The sequence below is a fragment of the Ambystoma mexicanum genome, chromosome 3p (assembly GCF_040938575.1).
Source record: "Ambystoma mexicanum isolate Mex_15411 chromosome 3p, UKY_AmexF1_1, whole genome shotgun sequence".
Classification (NCBI taxonomy): Eukaryota; Metazoa; Chordata; class Amphibia; order Caudata; family Ambystomatidae; genus Ambystoma; species Ambystoma mexicanum.
Genome location: NC_090925.1, coordinates 1,265,895,418 through 1,265,915,656, shown reverse-complemented (window position 1 = coordinate 1,265,915,656; position 20,239 = coordinate 1,265,895,418). Strand labels below are relative to the sequence as shown.

General features: G+C 48.0%; 1 protein-coding gene across 1 annotated transcript in view; it reads right to left on the bottom strand.

Annotated features, from left to right (window-relative positions):
- Nucleotides 1-6,352: 6,352 nt before the first annotated feature.
- The window catches only part of ACO2 (aconitase 2), a 637,698-nt gene continuing 623,811 nt past the window's right edge, over nucleotides 6,353-20,239 (bottom strand). The window contains exon 18 of the mRNA XM_069652760.1: nucleotides 6,353-6,898. Coding sequence (XP_069508861.1) covers nucleotides 6,761-6,898 — 138 coding nt within the window. The 3' untranslated portion in view covers nucleotides 6,353-6,760. The remainder of the gene's footprint in view (nucleotides 6,899-20,239) is intronic.

Here is a 20,239-nt window from a genome sequence, read left to right as displayed (position 1 = left end):
CCACTTAAGGTACAGTGTCCCGCCTGGCTTCCCTTGCTACCGACTGTACGGGGTAGATTTAGCCCCCGGCTTTCGAACCTGGGTTAGCCTGGGACACCTTGGCTAAACTTTTCTAAGCCTCTCTAAACTCTTCTTTAGCCCTCTGCAAGACTAAGCCTAGTGTAACTGATCTTGGGAGCATTTGTGCTCTGCTATCTCTAAGAGTGGGCTCAGCCTTTGGACTTTGGCTCACCAGTGACTTTTTGCTCTGTGCCTTGCTAACAGTGTTCCTGAATCAGAGTGGTGTACCTCTTCATATTCTGTCTTTTTCCCTCCCTTTCTCACAAACTTATTAGAGTGCAATCTAGTTAAGCGCTCACCTCTGTATGAAAATAAGTGGTGTTTTACTGTGATTTATCTAATAGGGAAAAAGGGGTGTATATATCATAATAGTAACTGTGTTTAGGATAAGTTTACAATAAGAGTGCTGGAGTGTTTCAACTGTGTGTTTTAATAAATAATTATATACTTTGATACCAACGCTCTAGTCAGTGTTTGCTTGTATTATTGTATCTGAGTGCCTATTGAGTATACTTTGCATACTACCCAACTCTTCTTGAGGAAAATCTGGGTGGTACAGACTGCTACCAAGTGGGTTTACTGCCAACACCTGTAGTCTTAAATCTTTTGCAGTGTTCCCTAAGGGAACTGTACAGGTGTCTGCCTAACACAAACCTATAGGCATGCAGAGGTGGTTCTGCAAGTCGTGGAAGATGTAGTGAGTCCAGTCAGTGCCGAAGGGACCCAGGGGCCGCTGCTTCTTTGGAACAGATGGCAACCATGCTTTCGCAAAAAGCCTCCCATTCCTTTGTGATGGAGGACTCGGTAAGAAAAGGTACCAGAGTTGCCTTCTCCAGAGAACCCTTGGAGCAGGGGTGTCATTTATTGTAAAATGAGCGTCGATGGGAGGACTCAACTCGATGAGCAGGACCTCTACGATGCTTCTCCCTTTTCCTTGCATGTAGGCAACCTCTCCTGGGTTCGTCGCTCTGCAACATGCATCCTCAATCGAGGCCACAGAGCCTGACCCATTGCTATATAGGCAAAAAGTGAAGAGTTTTGCACCGGTTCCCATAGGGCCTTAGGTGCATGGACTGGCACGAACCGCAATCCAGGGTATCTTGCTCCTCGCCCAAACAAAATAAAAAATATGGCGTGGATCCGAGTCAGATGTCTGCCAGCTGCAATCCGCGTATGGCTTGTAGTCTGAGGCTTTTGACAGTCGGCATGGTGTAGGAGAAAAATATTGGAGTGTGGTCTGATTAGCGAATAGAGTGCGTGTAAAAAAGGAACCGGAAGCAAATTCATATATACTGGTCTCAAGGTCATGTCCAACGCGGGGCGAGTAGAGGCATTGTGTGGAGCAGCGTTGCTCCCCCTGGTGTCAAAGGTTTAGAGGAGCAACTGCGCTGGAATAGGATCGTAGATGAGGACTCTGTGGGAGGAAAGAATCCAGTAGAAGAAAGTGATCATACGAGTAGAGGTAGAGTGGGAACTGGGAGGGTATAGGAAATAGATAATAGCTGTAAAATGCCCTACTTGTGTAATTAAAATGCCTTAACCAAGTGTGCCTACAGATCCATGATTTATAGATCTGGAACTGAAATCAGGTTTGATAAAGCCACCAGTTTCATCTGACTTTCTCAGACTCCTGACATGGGGCAGTATGAGACGTCACATGAAATCCCATTAAGAACAAGTGAACAGTCCATAACTAGCCTGCCCACAAACTAATAACCTCATGCAACAAGGAAACCTCAACCTTATGCATGTAAAGGTAACTTTACGTTGTTTTCACCCGAACGCTTGTATGTAACCAGCGCTTTGAGGTCTCTGGGTTTAGCGCAGTTTATAAATGTCTAAATAAATATATTTCCCGTTATAAGCCATGCTCCCCATCTTCCAATGTGCTGCACCAAGCAGGTCTTCTGGGTACAAGAACATTTTCCGATTGCTTATGTGCAGCTTTAAACCGGCAGTGCCAATTGCACAACATCATTAAATGTTATTGAGCGAATGTTGGTATTATTGGTGAATAATTTGTAACCAGGGTTTGTTACTGTGCTCATTAGGACATTTTCAGCTTTCAAAGAGGTAAATACTTACACAGCCTTGATTATTTCATAGTCCAAAGTAAATGTATTCTGGGTGTTGTGCGCTCCATTCTTAGTTTGCCTAAGCCCATGTATACCTTTCTCTCTTGACTGCGTTTAAAGTGGCCACAGGTCCTATCCTTGCATATCCCATAACCTTTCCTGAAATATTTCCATCGACTCTTGCTATTTTAAATTTGCCCTGTTTCAGAGACTGGAATAGGGAGTTAGAGGTGAAGAGTGGCTCGGGGCCAATCACAATTTACCACCCTAAACACTGGTTTGCAGACTGAAGCAAATCAAAATGATTTCTTGAAGTATTTTTGAGCCCACTGATAACATTGCATTCTGAGCTCAAATATGTAACTCTCCTGACATGGCAGGGAGCAAGTAATTAGAGCCCTCAAGTTTCCAATGTACCTGCGTCAGTTGGCCATCATGTCCTGTTTTTGCTTGGAATTAAAATAGCATTTCTTTCCTAAGTCCCAAGTTCCAATAGGAAAACACAGGATTGGACAGCATTCTCACAGCCACTTGAGCGCTCTGGAATCACAAGTTTGAAATGCACAAAAATGAGATAAAGTTTGGAGACTAACACCCCAAGTGCTTTAAGTTTTTGCAATTCGGTTGTGCATTAAGTGACGCTTGTAAGCCACAACTATTGGCATGGGCATTAAGGCTAAAGGAGAGCTGGGATGGTAAAAGGGGTGGAGAGAGGCAAATTATGAGGATATTGTTTGGACTTTTATCGTCGCATGGCCATGCTAGTTCCTAGGAGCATTCCAGCTCACTACCCCGCTGCCCCCATCTAAAAACACCCTTCAGCCAGGATCTCTGGGACAGCTCTGCGCTTTTAAGGTGAAGCCCATATCATTTCTAATTATGTATTTAAAACTAAAACTCCTGGAATAATAAAAATGTATCCGATTAGTGTTCCTGACAACTCTTGAATTATAATCAATATGTTTGTCCTTGCCTCTGTTCCTTGAATTAAATTCTGTCTGAGAAAGGTTAACAAGCACCAACAATGCTATTCTATTTTTGGCTCTTGCATAGGCATTTGCCAGACACTGTCATAATATACTGAGATGCCAACATAGTTTGCCCGCTGTCATCTTATAATCAAATAGCACCATTAATGGCAGTGCCTGGAAAATGCCTTTCTCGTGCCTGCATAAAAGCCAAAACTGTTGGCTTAGCCTATGCTTGTTCTACGTTATTTCCTACCTGCCAAACCCAATAATCTAGTAAAGAGGACAGCTCAAAAGTAACTCCCTGGAGAGAAGCACACAATACTACCACGTTGTAAAGTTTGGTAGACGGCAGAAAGGCACGCATTGAAGAGTTTTCTGCAGTGCACCCAGACAATATCAAGCATTCATTATACAACGGAGTTTTCCCATTCTAATACTATTAGGTCACAAATGTTAGCCAAAACAGTAGTCAAACCACCAACAAAAGAAGTGCTATTCAATCCAGTTTGCGCTGAGACAACCAAAGTAGTCAGGACAATTTGGAGACTTTCTTTTTTTATTAACCCATCAATGACTAATTGTTCCAAATATCGCAAGTGGATTCTCCATCTTCAACCTACTACATGGTTTTATACAACATACCACGCTTACTTAGTTGTGCGCAGCCGCAGTACAATCTTAAATCAGTTAGTGTCACAAAGCAGCAGCAATCTCTACAGTATTAAAAAACAGAAGCCCAGCATGAATGATCTTAGACTTTACCAATGAGAGCTAGGCTGGGGGAGTTAAATGGGGTGAGGGAATGGACTATCACAGAGACGATACCAAGTAGTAGCTTTTAAATACTGCATGACCTTAAACATTTCTGCTAGCAACACGTACAGACCATATTTTCTTCAGATCCTTCGCAGGGGAGGAAGGAGTGTGAAAAACATATACATGTGTTACAAACATACCAAAACAAAGACAGCAGCAGACTGAGCACTAGCGTTGCCACTAGAAGACCAGCGGATCCCTCCATTTGGTCTTCAATTACAATGGAGCCCAAAACACAAATATGAGCGCTACAATTCCCGGAGAATGTGCAGGTATCCTTTTAAATACTAACCTAAACACTAACGTTTTTAGAAACTGTTCTGAGTTCAGCAGAGTAACCAAAGGGTTGCAGAAGTTTTCTTTCATTTGTAGGCGCAAGTATCAGAGCAGGACTGTGGGGCACAAACTCCTCTCCCATTGACTTATTCCGATTAGCAAGAAACGGTGAGGCACGAAATGGTCTGTACAGCAAGGAGAATATTGTGCAAGTTGACAGACACGAGAAACCCATTTGGGCTAGGTAAGTGAAAGTTTTTGCCGACCACACGACATAACATAATTGGGTAATGCAGGGCTAGTGAGGTATCGGTCCCCACACAAAGCCTAGCAGTGTCTACCATTGTGCCTCAAATGATCATGTCTAACCAACAAGACAATCAGTTTGTGTTGGTCGTGGGAGTGAGGCAACGGTATCCGTCTGCGACAAGTAAAAAAAGAGATGCAATCACAGTCTCCACTTAGACGACCAAGATCTAATGCAAAAGCAGTAGCTATTGCTTAGCAGTAGCAATGGTTTGTGAATGTAGTTATTTCATCCACATGGTTTGAGGCCTTAAGGCTTGAGCGCAGGCCTCGGCTCTGCTCAACACTGCGGGAAATGACCAATGCTTGGTAACTTCAGAAGTACCCTATGATGGGAAAGAGGAACCATGTACTTTTACTGCTATTCTAGTGTGGGCATCTTAAGGTACAAGTCTTTCAATGATACCCCACTGTTGGTAATCCCAGCTAAAGCTCAACTCTTCAAATCTGAGATGGATCTCATACCAATGGGATCATTAGTGGCCTGTAAAAATGGTTTGCATCTCCTGGGATTCTACAGCATTGACTACTAACCCAACCATAGGTCCACCTCACAGAAAAACACATTTGCATGTACTTTATGCCTCTGAGTTAATGTGAGTGTGGAGAATGATATTCACATCCACCTGCCCACATAGAGGCCAAAGTATAGAAAGGCAGGTAGGTATATGTTTTCAGAATAATACATTCCGGACATACCAGTTTGAGATGCAAAATGCTCCCTCTCCTAGCCTAAATAAGGATATTGAACGTAAAATATAAGGCATTAAGCTGGAGCGCCAATGAGGTGTGGGAAATACTGGGAGCAAGGACAAGGTTGACATATGAGTGGTCAATGACCCACTGCAAAGTTCTGCTTCATGTTGCCAATCTGATCACCCACACTTATTCTGAGGGGCAACATCACCCACCAAAAAAGCGCACAGTTACAGGGTCAAAAAGACAAAGGGTATTGTCAAGGCTCGTGTTGGGAACCCCTTGTAAGAACAACCTAAACAAAAAATGCATCTTTCATACCACTCTAGGGGAAAATGTTCCTTGCCTTCAAAAGTGATGTTTGTGCTTTGTAGTGTTTCCTTCAAACATTTCTAGGTACCATGAACTTGAAGTTAAAGTTCAGGGGGTGGGGCATTCCACACTTCAAATTACTACATCGACATATAAGGGCCGCCAGGAAACACCCACACACCCTGTGCTACAGACACCAAAGTTAAAATCCACATCGGACATGCTCACACGTTGAAAATTCAAACATCTCCACAGGCCTATTCACCTACATTTTGGGCCCTTTAAGCCAATTGAAAGCAGAATTCGATGTGCTAAATGACACCGTTTTGTCGAATAGGAGGCATTCACATGTAGCGTCAGCATTTACTGATCTATCTGCTACCAACACATTAAAGTATTTGCAATATAAAACTGTTCTCCAAATGGCCTAGAACCTCCTGTTCTTGACGAATATAGCTCGTCCAGGTAGGCAAAAGATTAAAACATTTTCCACTAGAGTTTAAATTGACTTGTTCATGGTTTTGAACAAAGAATTTCCTACCCCCAGAGAATGAACCAATTGCATCCCTTATCAAAACACTGTTTCAGGCTTTACGCTGCACCATCAAAACAATTTGGAAACAATTAAGGAGGCCTTAAAATATTATGGTTTAGTCAAACCAAATGGAGCATTGCATCTGCTTTACAGAAAACAACTTGCCCTGCCCTTTGGTTCTTACATTCACCCCAGCCTCACAACCCGTTTGAATGGATTCAATCTGGGGCCATACATCGTCCTATCGGCCTGATTTACAGTGACAAAAGCTGAGTTAGGGAGAGACACACACAAACACCACAATCTGTGCCAGGCATGGCAACAAGCAAGTCATTTTTATTTGTACAGATTTATGAAATGTTGGTAATATATCTTTATATTTTATATCTAAAATAATTTCAGACCCTGGCACACGGTCAAGATAAAAATGAATCGGCTGTGAGTATTGGTAATAAATATGGAAACAGTGGGACGTTGGTTGCAGGCCAGGTGAAGAATACAAAGCCACACTGAACGAAGCCCCTTCATCACCATAGTAAATTCAATGTGAAATGCTGCAAATAGATACCAAAATGCATTTTCTCTTTTGGACACTTAAAGCAGCGAAAACAAAGGTGTATGCGAAAGGGTGCAGATCAGTCTGAATTAAGGGGGCAGCAGGCCCAGCTCTTCCCTGGATGGGCCACATGGACGGAGATCACAGAGCAGTGGCCTCAATGTTGCTGCAACTCCTTCATGCGGTTCAGTGCACTACCAGCCTGGAACCACTCAATCTGCGTTTCGTTGAAGGTGTGGTTGAGCTGGATGGTGTCCTTGCTGCCATTTTGATGCTTGATGATACACTTTAGGGGCTGCGGAGAGGACAAAAAGTAAAATAATGTTATTAAGTCTACTTCCCATAACACTATGTACAGCTGGATGTCTGCCCCTCTCCGAACTTACACATTAGCTATTAGCAAGTGTTACTTGTAATTCTAGTACTCCACCATGAACCTTGAATATATTGAACTATGAATACGACCTCTTTTTTCTTAAATTCTTTAGTGCTAGGTGCGAAAAATAATGAAGTTACATGCCCCATATTCCTCATGCAACAGGCGAGCCTCTAGCTCTCTACAGAGCCTAAGTTCAAGATTCAAGGCAGTGCTGTTTCCATATTAATGAGCCTTTGTGCTGAAGAGATCTACCCTCAAAATGAGTGCACTTCAGTTTTCAAGAGCTAAGGTTTTGGGGGAACCCACTGTAGGCACCCGGTTAGCAGAAAGTACTAGTACTGATAGCTTTGTGGGTAATACACAACATTTTCTTTTAACTGGCCTGTGGAACACGTCTCTTTCAGGACAAAGGTGGGACAGGCACCATAATTCTGTCTCCAATGAAGATTGTGAAGCACTGTATGCAGGAGCAAAGCCTAGACGCTATTGCAATAAACAAGCTGGGAGAAAACGAATGGTAGGACATTAAAAGCAGCAGATAGAAAACTCCCATATAAAAACTGCATGACAAGTAGTTTAGCCACGGAAAGTCCAGTAAGACTACTCTGCCCTGTGGCAGAGTTTTCCCATTGTTTTACACAAAGACTGGAGAGCTTCACACTCCTGCTTTGGCTCATTTGAACTTGGGTTGAGCTAGTCTGTGGGCGTATGGAATTCTGGTGGGCCTAGTCGCGAGGGTCTTGGCAATCTTTTGGTGAAAGTAGGGCGGGGTAGTTTTGGAGATACCCGTGTGTGATTGTGAGTGTTTTAAAGGCGATTCTTTCTCGAATTGGGAATCAGTGTACTGCTCTCTGTGCAGCCGATATGCGTTCAGATCTATGAATGTTCATGGCCTCTTGTAGAGCGTCGTTTTAGATGTTCTGATGTTTTTGTATGTTGTGTGCAGAGGAACTGGCAAAAAGCACATTACAGTAATCTAGCCTAGCGCTGACAACTGTGCACGCGATAGACAACCGTCTTTGTAGAGGAAGGGTCTGGCAGAGTTTAATTTAAGTTGGGTATGCTGCTGAGGAGAAGGAGATGGCATTCACTTGGTTCAAGGAAAGGGTAGCATCGAGATAAACCCCTACTAATTGTAGGGCTGGGGTGATTGGAATTTTAGTGCCATCGATGGCCAAGGCTGAGTAGGGTCAAGTCTTTTTTAGCACGGTTGATGGACTGACAAAGAGGAGCTCAGTCTTCATCGTTGAGACAGAGGCCCATGCATCACCATCCAAGCTTGGATGGTTGCAGAGGCTGTGCTCAGTAGCAGCGTTATTTGCTTAGTTGCCATAGGGGCAGGAGAATCTGCGTGTTGTCGGCATTGTTCGTGTATGCTATGCCGAGGGAGTCCAGGAGGTCGAAGAGAGGCTTTGTAATTATATGTTCTAAAGCGTATTGGGGTGGGAGCGATACTAGCATTCTCGGATAAGACTAATTGCTCTGCCTTCCAAGAAGAAGGTGATTCAAGACTTTGCTTCAGGTGTGGAGGCGGCTGCGGTGGTTGCAGAGAAATGGTCAGCCAGGTCAAAGGTTGCAGACAGGCCTAGAAGAAGCAGGGCACATTTCCCTTCATCCCGGATCTCAATCTGGTTTTTAAGGTCTAGGTGTGGATGCTATGGCCTGGACAGAAGTCAGACTGGTAGACTACTAAGATATGGTTTACTTACAGATGTTGTTGAATTTGGACATATGCTGCTCTGCAGTATTTTAGTAGTAAGGGGACTGTGGTGCTCCACCGATAGATGTTGGGTGGAGCCGCGTCAAGTGAGGTTTTTTTATTAGAACAGGGAGAACCCAGGCTTCTTTGAGGTTTGGATGTACTGTGCCTGCCATGAACGATAAGTTGATAAATTGTGATGAATAGTGCCAATGCTTCTGCACAGTCGGATGAGAGGCAGGGCATACATCCCCTTTGCATCTTGAGAGTTTCAAGCTCTGTAGTATATGTAGCGTTTCTTGCTCAGTGATTTATTTTTAGAAGCGAAACAGTTGTGTTACTACAGTATTAGTGGTAGGTGAGTAGGTGGCTGCAGTGGCCAGGCGAGCGTTTCAGAGTGGACAGTTTGGAAATCATTTGTGTAGCATGTCGATTTTTAGCAGCAAGGCGTTCTGTATGCTAGAGCACCATGCTGAATCTTTCGTGAGGGTAGAGGGTAGGGAAGCATGGGCTTCCAATTCCCCAAGGATGGAGAATAGTTCCCTGGTGTCAGATTTAGCATTAGCTATTCTCCTATTGAAGGTGGTAGCTTTGGCTTGAATGATGGCTTGTTTATACCATTTGGAAAGATTTTGTCATTTGTTTATTAATGTACGTATAGCCACAAATGGCTTTGTATGTAACAGATTAGCAAATAGACATCCTCCTGTAATGTGTATGTTGAACATCATGGAAAGATTTGTGAACACCTGCTTTAGGGCGTTTAGAGGGGGTTTTCTTTCAACAGGTTTCAGCAAGTAATATTTTTTGTTTCGAGTTCCAAGAGGTCGAAGAGAACCAGGAGTTGATATGACCTGCTGGTTTGGCTTTTTTGCCAGCTAAGGGGCGATTGTGTCTACTGCGGCCGTTAGGGTTTTGGCATAGAGATCTGCTAGAGTCTTAGGATCCTGTGCGTTAAGGAGCTCATGTTTGAGGGCCTCAAGAAGGGTAAGATGCAATCTTTAGTTAGTTTATGGGAGCTACACGCCAGGGACAGCAGTAGCAGCACAGTCAAGGGTTTAGTTTGCATGTTGAGAGGGTTGGTGAAGAAAATGATGTGGTGGTCTGACCACAGGCAGGGAGAGTTAGAACTAACGATGATGAGGTAGTTAAGGTCGGCTATCCAATCAAGAGTATGCCCTTTGGCATGAGAAGGTTAGCCAATGCGATAACGGACGCGAAGGACATTCAGTGAATTGGCCCAGAGCAATGCCAGTGGCTAAGATTCATTCTAAACCTTCCAGCCATCAACTTTTTATTTTTGCTTGGCCAAGTAGGTTGCCTGCAGGTCAGCAGGATTGTTAAGACCTTGGTTTAAGTCACCCAGGAGAATCACTTGAGGAAGGTTTGAGAATGTCCCAGCAGGGAATAGTTTCTTACCTGTAACTCCATTTCTCCAGCATTGGTATCTTTCATGGATTCACATGCTTAGAATATTCCCCGTCGTCAGGCTGGGAATCCCTGGTACATTATATAGACCCTTTCCGGTAGGAAAAAACTTTTTCGACGCTTATGCGTCCTATCCGCCTCGTTTTGTATCATGCGTGCCCGCGCCGTAGGACGCCATGATATAAATACAGGACCCGCCCCCGCGCTCCCTCAGATTTCGGCCCCCAAAGTAGTGGGGGAACCAGTTTGCATGCCCAGGGGAGGCAGGCGGGCGCATGTGAATCCATGAAAGATACCAATGCTGGAGAAATGGAGTTACAGGTAAGAAACTATTCCCTTCTCCAGCATTGGATCTTTCATGGATTCACATGCTTAGAATAGATTACATAGCAGTACCATCCCGAAAGAGGAGGCGTGCATGCAAACTCACATACTTTCCTCACCATGCCCGTTCCCTATGGTCGTGTACCCATCAGCAATTGTTAACATAGAAAACGAACAATATTCAATCATAATTGCAACAAGATCTAACCCCTCAACCGGGGCTTACCTTATTGGAATAGGTGTCGAAGCACCACCTGTCCCATCCGAGTATCTTCGGCATGTTGTTGTGACAGGCAGTAATGGCGGGTAAAAGTGTGTGTAGCCGCCCAGGTAGCCGCCATGCAGATGTCCCCCAGAGGGACTCCAGACCACAGCGCCGTCGCTCTAGTTGAATGAGCTCTTGGGCGTCGCGGAAGAGGCTTCCCAGCCTTGGAATGGCAGTACGAAATGGTAGACAATACCCATCTTGACAGTCCTTGCTTTGAAATGGCTTTGCCTTTAGCACCCAGATCATAGGCCACGAACAATTGCCTCGTTTTCCTGAAAGGTTGCGTGCGATGAAGATAAAACTTGAGAGCCCTTTTCACGTCTAATGTGTGTAACGTGCGCTCCGCTCCAGAGCATGGCTCTGGAAAAAACGTAGGTAAGACAATAGAGGAATGTTTATGGAACACTGAAGGAGCTTTCGGTATGAACTGTGGGTTAGTGGCAAGGACCACCTTGTTCTTAAAAAATCTTAAGTATGGTGGGTCTACCATTGGAGCTTGGATTTCCGAAATACGTCGGGCTGAAGTGATGGCCACCAGGAAGGCCAATTTCCACGACAAAAACTTTAGAGACGATGACGACATTGGTTCAAAAGGAGGTTTCATAAGAGACGCTAACACCAGATTGAGGCTCCACACCGGAGGAAATCTCTTCTCGGGAGGGAAACTCCTGAACAAACCTTTAAGGAAGTGCTTAATCAGGTGGTCGCTGAATAATGGTGCGGAATGTCGTTGACGTGTAAACCTGGAGATGGCGGCCAGGTGTACATTTATCGACGACACCGATAAGCCCTTTTGAGCTAAGAACAGCAAGCATGGAAGGAGCTGTTCCGGCGTAATCGACTGCGGAACCAAACCTGGTTGATCCCCACACCACTGACAGAAACTCCTCCATTTGTACGAGTATGAAGTGTTTGTGGAAGGTGCTCTTGCCGCTTGCAGAATACGACGACACTCCTCCGGAATCGTTAGCTGGCCAAATTCGGCGAAGTCAGGAGCCAGGCCGTCAGCTTGAGGCTGTCCGGGTCGTGATGCCAAACGATACCCTCCATTCGAGACAGAAGGTTGGGGATCTTCCTGAACCTCATTGGCTCCGCCGCCGCTAAGTGCAGCAGGTCTGAAAACCACACCTGTCTGGCCCAATACGGGGCCACCAGAATCACCCGACATGGGTACTTGAGGATCCATTGCAACGTCCTCTGGATAAGAGGAAATGGAGGGAATGCGTACAGGAATTTGTTCGTCCATGGGAAGGAGAACGCATCCCCCAGTGAGCCCTGCTGAGGCCATCTGCTTGCATACTGCGGGCATTTCCTGTTGTCCTTCGACGCGAACAGGTCGATGGAAGGATGTCCCCACTTCTTGAATACATGTTGTAGTTGCTGGTCGTTCAGCACCCATTCGTGAACTTCGTTCATTTCCCTGCTGAGGGCATCTGCCTCCACATTTCTCACACCTGGCAGGTGGAACTCCAAGATTAGCATGTTGTGTTGCAGGGCCCAATGCCAGATTTTCTGTGCCTCCGTCGACAGGGACCTGGAACGTGTTCCTCCTTGTTTCCTTAAGTAAAACATTGTAGTCGTGTTGTCTGTCATGACACGCACCACAGAGTCTCTCAGTTGAGAAAGAAAAGATTTTAGAGCCCACCGCACTGCTCTCAGTTCTAGTAGGTTGATATGCAGGGAGGACTCTTGTAGCGACCACCGGCCTTGTACCTGTAACGTATCCAGATGAGCTCCCCATCCGCTCAGCGATGCATCCGTCACCACCGTCTTCTGGAACTCCGGTTCCACCAGAGGCATTCCTTTCGTTAAATGAGTAGAAACTCTCCACCAACAGAGCGCTTGTACCAGTTGTTCGTCGATGACCAGTCTGTCGGACCAGCGACCGTGGCTCTGCGCCCAACGGTCCGGTAGAAATTCCTGGCAAGGCCTCATAAACAGACGGCAGTTGTTTATCAACGGAATGCAGGATGACATGGTCCCTAGCAGGGACATGTATTTGCGCACCGACACCCTGGCACCGCATCTCCATTCCGACGCCTTGCTTTGTAGCTTCTGTATTCTTTCGCTGGATGGTTTTACAAGGCTTGTGTGCGTATGAAACTCCGCTCCTAGAAAGACCAAGGTCCTCGAAGGCTCTACGGAGGACTTGCTGAAGTTTATCGCGAAGCCCAGTTCCTGTAAGAGGGACATCGTGGCCCCCAGACTGTTTCGTGTTTGTTCCATGGACGAACCTCTGACCAGCCAGTCGTCTAGATAGGGATAGACATGGTGACCGTCCTTCCTTAAATGGGCCGCTATGGAGGCCAAACACTTGGTGAACGTCCTGGGGAGGACTTGAGACCGAACGGGAGGACCTTGAACTGAAAATGCTTTTGCCCGACGACGAACCTTAAATATCTCCTGTGTCGTGGACGTATTGGGATATGAAAATATGCGTCCTGAAGGTCTAGCGACGACAGATAATCCATGGGTTGCACTGACCTGATAACCTCCTGGAGCTTTAGCATTTTGAATTTTGAGCTCTCTAGCCATTTGTTGAGTACCCTCAGGTCGAGAATGGGCCTCCATTTTCCATTTGGCTTCTTGACGACGAAGAACCGGGAATAAACCCCTTGTCCTTCCTGTGCCACAGGAACCCGTTCTACCGCTCCTTTTTGCAGCATCAGCGCCACCTCTTGCCTTAGAACTCGAAGGTGGGGCTGGGCCGAAAACACTGGCGGAAGACTTGGAGGCTTGTTTTTGAATTGCAGCGCATGACCCATGCGAATCGTGTCCAGAACCCATCGATCTGTGGTGATGCATTTCCATTGGTCGATATGATGAGACTCGACCCCCCAGGACGTTCCGAAGGCCGTCATTGGTTGCTGGTTTGCTTGTCCTTCGTCGACGAGGGACCCGAGCCGCGTCGTCTGGAGGCTTGATAATCTCTGCCTCTACGTGCCGACTGGGATGCCCGTCTGTAACCTTGTGAGGAGTATGAGGGCCTGTTAAATCCACGGTCCCTAGAGGCTCCAAAGCGGGAGTTTCCGGAAGCACCCCTGAAGGGGCGAAAAGAGCGAAAACTTCTACCTGTCTGGAGGGCGCCGAGAGACCTAGCGGTATCTGTGTCTTCTTTCATCCCCTTCAAGGCTTCATCTACCTTGTTTCCAAACAGATGTTCTCCTTCACATGGCATGTCTAGGACCTTGTATTGGACTTCAGGTCTAAAAGTAGTACATTTGAGCCACGCTTGTCAACGTAGTACTACGCCATGATTGATTTGTTTGAACCCAGACTCTGCTAGGTCCACCGCAATATTAATTGCATGGTTCGAGGCCTCCTCACCATCACGTACTAGCAACATGGCTGCTTTTCGATGTTCTTCCGGCAGATGTTCTAGGATAGGGGCTATTTTATGCCACATCTCCCTATCGTATCGTGATACAATCGCCAAGGAGTTGGCTGCTCTTACCGTCGTGGCGCCAACTGAGAGCACCTTTTTTCCAAAGGCGTCCTGCCTCCTGGCCTCGCTTTCTGGTGGGGTTGAACATTTTTGCTGTACTCTGGCCCTTCCTAGCCGCTGCCGCCGATACCACAGAGTCTGACAGTGGCTGTGATGTTAGACATTTTGGAGTGGACTCCGGAGCTTTAAACTTTTTCTCAATACGCCCCTTAATAGCCGGTTCCGAGAACGGATGACGCATCGTCCTGAGGCCTTCTTGCCACACGTGGTCCAGGATTGGGATGGCAAATACCGATTTCCTCCTTTGACCCATGTGATCAAAAAGAAAACAATCTTTCTTTTGCTCTTCAGGAATTAAGCCGAACTCGGAACACGCTTTTCCCATCATTGCATGGAAGGCTCCCACATCATCCGGAGGAGATGGTTGTGCCTGGCTCCTCGTAGACTCTACCTCTACATCCGAATTCCATGTTGGGTCTCTCGACGGTGACAGGGAGATGTCCGATCCCGAGTCACCTCGTATAGAATCAGACTCCGATAGCTCACCCTCCTCCTGCGCTCGAGGACGATCCTTCACCACCTGGGAGGCCGACGGGCTTTTGATCGTCGAGCGAGCTGCTTGAGCTTGTTCATCGACGGAAGGTGCAGAAAATATCAACGATGAAGTGCCAGGCTGAGGGATCTGCGTATCCAGACGCTGCAGGAGCTTCTGAAGTGTATTAAGCACATCCAGAGACAAAACCTTCTGGGGGGTCAGCAACGTCGAGGATAGAGGGACCACACCCCCACTCGCACTCGTCGTCGACGTATTGGAAGGCCGTAAGCCCAAGTCCGACGGCTGCATAACCATGCCACATTCTCCTTCCACCGACGACACCGACAAGGCCGTGTCTGGCTGCAGTAGGACCTCAGGGGGGGCCGGGTCACAAACCTCTGGCTGCCAGGCCATAGATTGAGTCACCGTCGACGAAGGAATCCCCACCGCTGCTGCCTGAATAGTAATAGGCATCGTCAGCGACACCGGGGTCGACGAGCAAGTAGCCGGCACCGAGCCTTTAGACTTCGTAGCTGATTTCGTTGCCGACTTCTCCGCTGAAGCGTCTCGACTCACGGAAGACCTAGGACGGTCCCCTGAGGAGGATTTTGACGTCGCTTGCCTCTCCGTCTTAGAGGATGAGGAGGAGGACTTTTTGTGTGAGGAGGAAGACCCAGCATGCTTCCCCGTATGCTTGTCCGCAGGGCATTTTTCAACAGGCCGCACCTTCTTCGAGGGAGGTTCCGACTTGCTCCTGGAGGCCGTGGAGGCAACTTCTGATGCCGGATAGGCACCCGCTCCGTCGTTAAGCCAGTCGACCAACCTTCTTTTCCAGTCTTTAAGGGTTTTTTGGGAGAAACCCTGGCATATCTCGCATGTATCCGCCGTGTGGTGCGGGTGGAGACAGTAGATACAATCCATGTGGGCATCACCTTCATAGACTTTTTTGAGTCCACATGTCGCACAAGGACGAAATAAAGCTTTTCCGGACATATTTTTTCCAGAATGTAACGTCGCCGAAGCGAAAATACAACCTAATTTCGATTAGCAGTAACCACGAGGATCCCACTACTTTGAAAGACGGTTGAAATCTGAGGGAGCGCGGGGGCGGGTCCTGTATTTATATCATGGCGTCCTACGGCGCGGGCACGCACGATACAAAACGAGGTGGATAGGACGCATAAGCGTCGAAAAAGTTTTCCTACGGGAAAGGGTCTATATAATGTACCGGGGATTCCCAGCCTGACGACGGGGAATATTCTAAGCATGTGAATCCATGAAAGATCCAATGCTGGAGAACTTCAATTCCTGCAGTAAGAAAAATGTAAGTTACTCACTGTAGTGCCTAAACTACTCATAGTCCCCTTTCCTCCATCCTTGTGGGCTTCCCCAACATGGGACAGTAATGGAGCCTTTGGCAGCGAGAAATTGAGCTTCCCCTTTAAATTTAGCATAGCGCATGGGGGCTCTGGTGTGGGACCACCCTGCTGAAGCCCGACCCTCCAGCGCCTCACCTCAGTCACCTTTGAAGACATATCGGACGCTTAGATACCTGGCTACTTTTATTACACATTAACACTTGGCATACTAGCAAGGAAAAATGGGTGGGACGTATGGTGTAAAGGGGAGTAAAGATACTCACCGTAGTCACTATAGTGACTACGGTGAGTATCTTTAATCATACATTCCGTCCCCTTTCCTCCATCCTTGTGGGCGATTCCACCAAACAATAACATAGGGTGGATCTGTGACAACCTACCTCATATCTATGATGAAGCGAAAAGAACTGTCTGACCAAAATCTGCATCGCGCCTGGAGCTGGTGTCCAAGTAGCAGCCTTGCTGACGACATCTCAAGAAGCAGGTCTCTGAAACGCGACAGCCGCGGCCTTCGCTTGGACCGCATGGGCATGAATCCCCTCAGGAACAGGTTTGCCCATGGTCGTGTACGCCTTCGAAATGGCCTCAATTGGAAATGGAAGCATTGGATGCCCGAGATCCGGGTGAGTAGCCCCCAAAAGTCACGAACAATGCCTCAGACTTTCTGAAAGATTTCATCCAAGTGAGTTTAAACTTGAGAACCCTCTTGCGGTCCAAGGAATGTAGGGCCCCCTCTGCCTCAGACTTTGGGTTCGGGAAGAACACAGGAAGGCATATCTCTTCATTTAGATGAAACAGACCACCCTAGGCAAGAAGTTTGGGCGAGTACGCAAGATGACCTAGTCGTCGTGAAACGTGGTTAAGGGCTCGCACAAAGACGATGCTCATTAAACCCTGCGAGCAGAGATGAGAGCCACCAATGAAAGTTTTTAGTGCCACCAACTGGATGGCCAGAGGCCATAGCCTCAAAAGGATTGCACTGCAAAGCTGCAAGAGCCACATTGAGGTCCCAGAACAGATGCAGCCTATGCACAGGAGAAAAAGTGCCTATTCCACTCCTTAAGGTGAGCCTTACCCACGATGTTGGCTGCCGAAAACACATGCTCAGGGGAATTTTTTAAGCCCCAATGGCTTCCAATTAGGTGCAGCAAGTATCCACCTGAACTCCAGAGCGAGGCAGGTGTTCTGAAAAGGCCAGCATGTCATCCAGAGGGCAGGTGACTAGGCCCAGACTACATTTGCGAGCCCAATGGCAGAACCTAGTCCATTTGCTCTTCTCTTGGGACCAAGTCGATGGCCTACTGGCCTGACTAGTGTCCCATCGGTCATCTGAAATGGTTCTACGTGATTTCGCCGACCTATTTTTGGTCGTGGTACTTTTCATCGCCGGTTTTTTACATCGCCAGAAACCCTGTTTTTTTTTTTATTGTCGCGGGGGGGGGGGGGGGGGTTGGTGGGGGGTTGGGGTATTCCCCTTCCCCCCAAAAAAATGAAATAAAAAAAGGGATTTCTGGTGATGTAAAATCCGGCGATGAAAAGTACCACGACCAAAAATAGGTCCGGATGTTGCACTGCCCCCACCCTGCTTTGTCAGGAAACCCCTGCTGGTGATTGGATGGGACCTGATTGCAGCAGATCCGAAAACCAGGCTCTCGAAGGCCAGTGGGTCGGGGGGCAACCAAAATGAGGCTGCAGCCCACAGAGGCCCGGAACTTGCGGAGGGTCTGCTTGATCAGAGGGGTGGGCAGGAACGCATAACACCTGCAGCTGGGACAACAGACCTGGAAGGAGTCCCCCACTGACCCCGACCTGCCCATGAGACAAACTGGGGGCCCTAAGCAATGCGAACAAAAGCAGGTCCGCGAACCCCCAACGCTGGAACAGGGGCAACAAAGAGTCGTCGTGCAACTCACAATCATAGGTGTTGAACCCCAAGTGACTCAGCTGATCTGCTTTTGCATTGCTGTACCCTGGCAGGTGGACTGCCGAGATACAAATGCCCTCTGTAAGGGTTCATTCCCAGATCGAAACCGCCTCCATGCAGAGGGTGGGGAAACGGGTGGCACCCTGCTTTTTCGAGTAAAACATTGCAATAGATTTGTCCGTTCTGACCAGAACCGACTTGACCCCGATTAGGGGCAGAAAAATGTTAAGGGCCAGGCCCACTGCCCTGAGCTCAAGCATATGGATATGTACGAGGGCTTCTGTCCAGGGCCATGTCATGAATTGCATAGCCCTCCAGAGTAGCCCCCCACCCCAAAAGAGGGCTGTCAGTCGTTACCACCAGGTTAGGCTCTGGTCGGGTGAAGGGAGTTCCCACTGAAACATTGGCAGTCGCCAGCAAAGACTGGGCAGAAGGAGCAGCAGTATAAGGATCCTGTCCGACTGATCCCAATTGGCCGCCAGGTGGAGCAGGAGGCGCCTCATCTTGAGATGAGCATGCTGTACACAGTGAGCATGCATCCTGGAAGTGGAAAGACAATTGTGAACTGCAGAAACTTCAAATGAGGTTGATGCAGTGGATATACGGGTACATGCAGGTACGCATCCTTGAGGTCCAGGGAACACATCCAGTGCCCTGCACACAGACTCTACGTGCGCAGAAGTAATCATCTTGAAGCATTACAGCGTTAAAGACAGATTTAGAAATGACAGGTCCAGGAATACCATCAGGCCAGGCTGGTTGTTCTTGGGTACTGAAAACATTCTGGAATAGTAACCCCGTCTACAAGAGGAACCGGTTCCATCGCCTGCAAGAGCGAAAGGACTTCTCGTGAAAGAGCCGGGGACCTGATCGGACGAAGAGGCGAGGATGGTGAACGCACAGGAATGGGAAGACTGAAGCCTGTGGAGACTACAAATAGGATCCACAGGTTGCTGAAAAGAGACTTCCAGGTGTCATGGAACAGAGCCAAACGGCCCCCGACAGGCAAGCTGTGTTGACCAACCTCGCTGTCACTGCTTCTTCGAGGAAGAGCAGAAAAAACCTGTGAAATGTCCTCTGCTGCTTCCTCAAGTTGTCGCTGGGCGACCCGTCAGGCATCCGTGTACTGTGTTCTCGGACCCCCTTGAAGCCGGATAAAGCGCAGGGTTTGAAATCAGTCCTACCCTGGGATTGAGGGAAGGATTTCTGAGCTGGTTTTGTCAGGATAGCCAAGGACTTGGCGGTTTGAGTGGAGGCTTTCTTCTTTGCCAACACGTCATCAGTGGACGAATTAAAACGGTCCACACCCTCAAAGGGCAGATCCAGGATTCGGTGCTGCACATCAGATGAAACCGGTGCGCATCCACGACATCCTTTTCATCAAGATCCCCAGGCACAGTCCTCTGCTGGCTGTATCGATTTGGGCGACCAAAGATCACACAAGGTCCTGCGCAATGGCCCGGGCATCCGCCAGACCGGCCTTGAAGGAGGCTTGTTTGTTCAAAGGGAGGTCGGGCAGAGATTCCCCGAGCTCCCGCCACAGCTTTTGGTTTTCTTGTTAGCTGCAGCCAAGAGGGCATCTGCATTGGCCTGCTGCAGATGCTGCCCTGAGATAGAGTAGCAGTGCTTTCTCAAGGACTCGGGGGAGGCAACTCCGGTGGAGGAAGATGACAAAGACTATGGTTTAGAATACGAGGCGTAAGCCACTACAGAGGAATGGGGCTGCGGGAGGGAGGCCAGGAGGATTGGCTCCCCATAAACCTGCTATCCAACTTCCTGTTCATCTGGGTGTTGGCCCTGGGCTTCTCCCAGACCTTCTGCGCCTCCTGCAGAACATCCTTTTGGAGGGGAACGCCAGACCGGATCGTGGTGCCCAAGACCTCTGCTAGCACGCCCGACTCCTGCGGGAACTTTCTCAGGAAGATGTACCCCTGCCCTCCCCACCCCCCCACCAACAACGTTGCTAGGCATTGGAGTCCGCCCAGGTCCGGAGCCGCAGACCGGTCCAATGGCGGTTGAGGGGGAAGGCAGTGGTCAAGGGGGGGAGGAGGGGGGGCGGTCAGACAAACTGGTGGGACCTGAACTGGAGGAGGGGATGGGAGCACAAGAGGAATGGGAGGAGTACGAAGAGGAGGGGGTCAAGGCGGCGCCACCATGAGGGATGATCTTCACAATGTCCTTCAGGAGCCCCTTCATCTGAAGGGAATGCATGAGGAGGAAGTGCTGAAAGAAGCAGTCCCCAGAAGCAGTCTGAT